Here is a 3326-nt window from a genome sequence, read left to right as displayed (position 1 = left end):
GTGTGTGTGTGTGTGTGTGTGTGTGTGTGTGTGTGTGTGTGTGTGTGTGTGTGTGACTTCTGCAGGGATCATGACTTCAACCAACCTGATGGAGCGAAAACACATGCATGAGCAGACTGTGAATAAGACGCAGGCATCAGTACATATGTCCACAGTTGGGCTGTGAATAGTTTTTTTAAATGTTTTTATAGTGACCATGTTGTTGCAGACACAGTGACAGACTGCATTCATTTAATTTTTTTAGTGGAATGGGCAGCATTTATATACAGGATACATCTCCATTGTCAAGCACGGAGAGGATTGTCACTCTTCTCTGATTCAAAATTCACTTTTATTTTTAAGATAACACTGGACCAGGTGGTATTTGAAGAGACATGCTAGGGGGAAGCAATATATTATCACTTATATGTGCTTGGTTAATGTGGTAGGATACCATCTGTGGCAAAATAATACTGTTGTTATTGTTTTGTAGGCCACATGGCACCCAGTGTACGACCTGATTGTGGCTGGCCGCTACCCTGATGACCGCGTTTGCTCCGGCGATCATAGGACCATCGACATCTTTGATTCCAACACAGCGGAGCTCGTGTGTCAGCTGCACGATCCCACCGCTACAGGGATCAAATCTGTGAGTATGTTTTAAAAACACAAGCCAAAAATGTAAAGACACTAAAGCTGAACTTGTTAACACCTGGAATTCTGTTTATTCAGATCAACAAATTCAATCCGATGGGTGATGTGATTGGATCTGGCATGGGTGAGTTTCTCTGAAGCACAGTATCAGTATATGTGATCTCACTTACTCAATCAGTTCCGAGAGAAAATGTCAAATTGTTTCACTAAAGCTGCATCACGTTCACTCACAGGTGTGACGGTGTTAGTCTGGGACAGAAACGAGTCATTGATCAGTGATCAGCACACACTGAAGGAGGACACCTCGACCTCAGTGGGCAACCTGAGAGGGCAGAGGAGGAGTCAGCAGCGCTCCAACAGGGAGCGGAGAGGTCCTGCTGTGGATACAAAGCTCAAGAAAAAACTGGCCTCTCTGGAGGAATCTGAGACCAAAACCAAAACCAAGACTGGGTGTACTAAACAAAAACAAGCACAGACGAGGAAGAAGTGAACTGTAAAAAGTCAGTGTCTTAAAAAAGTCCATGTATATATTTCTTTGTTTACCTTTTGTTGTGTCTCTAACTGCAGGGATCGTTTGAATGTTAAAGAAAATTTCACATATTCTTTTATAAACCATTTTCGAACTGGAACTCCTGTACGTTCTCACAGCTGTTTTTCTACTGTATGGTAATAAAAATGTTCATGTTTTCTTAATGATTGAGTTCTTCATTTAGAAATCTTTTAGAATAAGTTACAAATCCATATTACAGGAAGATTTAAGGGAATTGATTTATTGCATCCTCCTTTATTACGTACAGACTGGCAGTAGGTGTATTATTAGTAACTGAAAAGATAATTTCCACGTAGTTCATGGACAGTAACATTGGCCAGCTGGAGGAGCACCCCACCCCAGGCCTCCTGTTCCTCTTTTCTCTCCTGATGCCAGGCCTGGTGGGCAGAGTACACCATGCTCAGGATGAGACTCTCAAACTCTGTTTGAGCCAGCGGCCTCCTCCTCTGCCCCTCCAGTGCGGTCACCATCTGCACCATGGAGCTCAGACTTTTGGGAATGTCGTCGTTGATCTTAGACATGAACGCCCGCCCCTGCCTCATCGATGCCATCTCCTTGTCAAGCAGGACGATGTTGTTGTCCTGGTCGAGCTCTACCCCGCCCAGCAAAAACTGCAAACAGGAGAGAAAAAGAAATGTTCATCACTTACTCAAGTAAAACATGGCAAGATGTTTAATAAATCTGCATGAAAACTTTTGTAGAAAAGTACCTCAAACATCAGGTTTGCATCAGAGGTGGATGAGCCAGTCATTTGAGAAGTTGGATTTATGCCTGCTGCCACATCTAAAGTAGAAAAGACTAAAGTTTAACTGCGACATAAATTAGTTACTGAAGGTAAAGTGTCGGTACTTCTGGAAACTAAAATATCCCTTTTGCTAGTTTTTATGCATAATGCATGCAGCATCATTATGTAACAACATTAAGAATTTCTGTCCACCACTCCTTTAGAAGATCTTCTGTTTCTACTTACCCTGCACCATTTGTTCAGACCAAAGGCACAAAAGGAGCTGGAAGCAGATTTTAAGTTGTATTTTCGCGGTCATTCTTCTCTTGTTTATTACCGACAGATATGCACTGCATCCCTCTCACCTCTGCTCTCCCTCGCTCTCTCTTGTGAATCCAGGCAGCAGCAACTCGGACTGAATACCGTGCATTTTTCCAAGTTGGAAAAAGGCAACAAAAGCCAGTTGGCTGTGATGCAGAGCAGACAGCAAAATTTCAGAATACTGGTTCTTCTTATCCCGTACAAACCTGTGAGCTATTAGGACTCACAGAGGCAACCAACACTTTTCACCCTTTGTTGTACAAAATTTAAGCAATGAGATTTAAGGCTTAACTTCAATGATAGATTCCCCCAGTAGATTCATGTTGAACAATACAAAACAAACAAAAACAAACATCCATTAAATGAATGTAAATTGACTAAAGGTGAGGGTCCTTCACAAATCACTATAAATAAGTCCAGTAAAGAGAGTTTTGACCATTTTTGTCCTTTATGAGAGATGAGAAGAGAAGATGAGAAGATTTTACAAGTAAACTTCCATTTCTTTATTCAGGGAGTATTTACAACAATAAATGTTGAATCATTAAAGTCTGATTATTTATCACATAATCCATTTTTTTCTCCTTCATAAATACTCCAGCTTTGACAGACACCACATTCAGTTTGTGAAACCAGATCTAAAAAGAAAGAAAATAGAATCCCTGCACTAATTCCCTCTACAGTCTTGATACTGTATATTTCTCACAGAATCCACCAGGTGTTATTGTCCCAATTACATATTCCATGCAATAATGACTTGCATGTATAAATGTCATTTGATATTTTAAGATATGTCTTGTCTCTGGATTAGACAAATATATAAAATAACCCGTGAATGCTCATCTAGTTGGTGAACATTTTCAGTACATGCTGTAACAAAGGGATCATTTTTACCACAACATGCCATGGAGCCACCAGTTATGTAGCTAAGTAAAGCTATCTGTCTAACCTACATAACTGACTCTTCTCAGTTCAATTAAATTATATACTATTGATGTATAATTAACATATTATCCCTTGAGACTTGGGTGTTATACAGCATATTTGACATCAAGAACAACTGTCACCACATGAGAGGATCAGGTCTGTCTGTGTTTCTGT

General features: G+C 40.3%; 1 protein-coding gene and 1 long non-coding RNA gene across 2 annotated transcripts; one reads left to right on the top strand and one right to left on the bottom strand.

Moving 5' to 3' along the window:
* The first annotated feature begins 35 nt into the window (after positions 1-35).
* LOC111645399 (uncharacterized) lies at positions 36-1326 on the top strand. The gene is made up of 3 exons (XR_002759868.2): positions 36-628; positions 712-757; positions 867-1326. It is a non-coding gene; the product is annotated as an uncharacterized LOC111645399 (long non-coding RNA).
* A 61-nt stretch (positions 1327-1387) lies between these two features.
* Positions 1388-2380, bottom strand: LOC111645327 (protein FAM180B-like). Its single transcript, XM_023394526.2, has 3 exons — positions 2154-2380; positions 1893-1966; positions 1388-1794 (listed from the first exon to the last, which is right to left on the bottom strand). Exons 1-3 carry the CDS (start codon positions 2224-2226, stop codon positions 1450-1452), a joined length of 492 nt encoding a protein of 163 aa, XP_023250294.1. The 5' UTR covers positions 2227-2380; the 3' UTR covers positions 1388-1449.
* Between the last annotated feature and the right edge of the window lie 946 nt (positions 2381-3326).

Source organism: Seriola lalandi, unplaced genomic scaffold (genome assembly GCF_002814215.2).
Source record: "Seriola lalandi dorsalis isolate HSWRI2012SDOR001 ecotype SW California unplaced genomic scaffold, Sedor1 jcf7180001963346, whole genome shotgun sequence".
In the NCBI taxonomy this organism is placed as follows: domain Eukaryota; kingdom Metazoa; phylum Chordata; class Actinopteri; order Carangiformes; family Carangidae; genus Seriola; species Seriola lalandi.
Note: the sequence above shows the minus strand (reverse complement) of the source record. Positions and strands in the feature narration are given on the sequence as shown.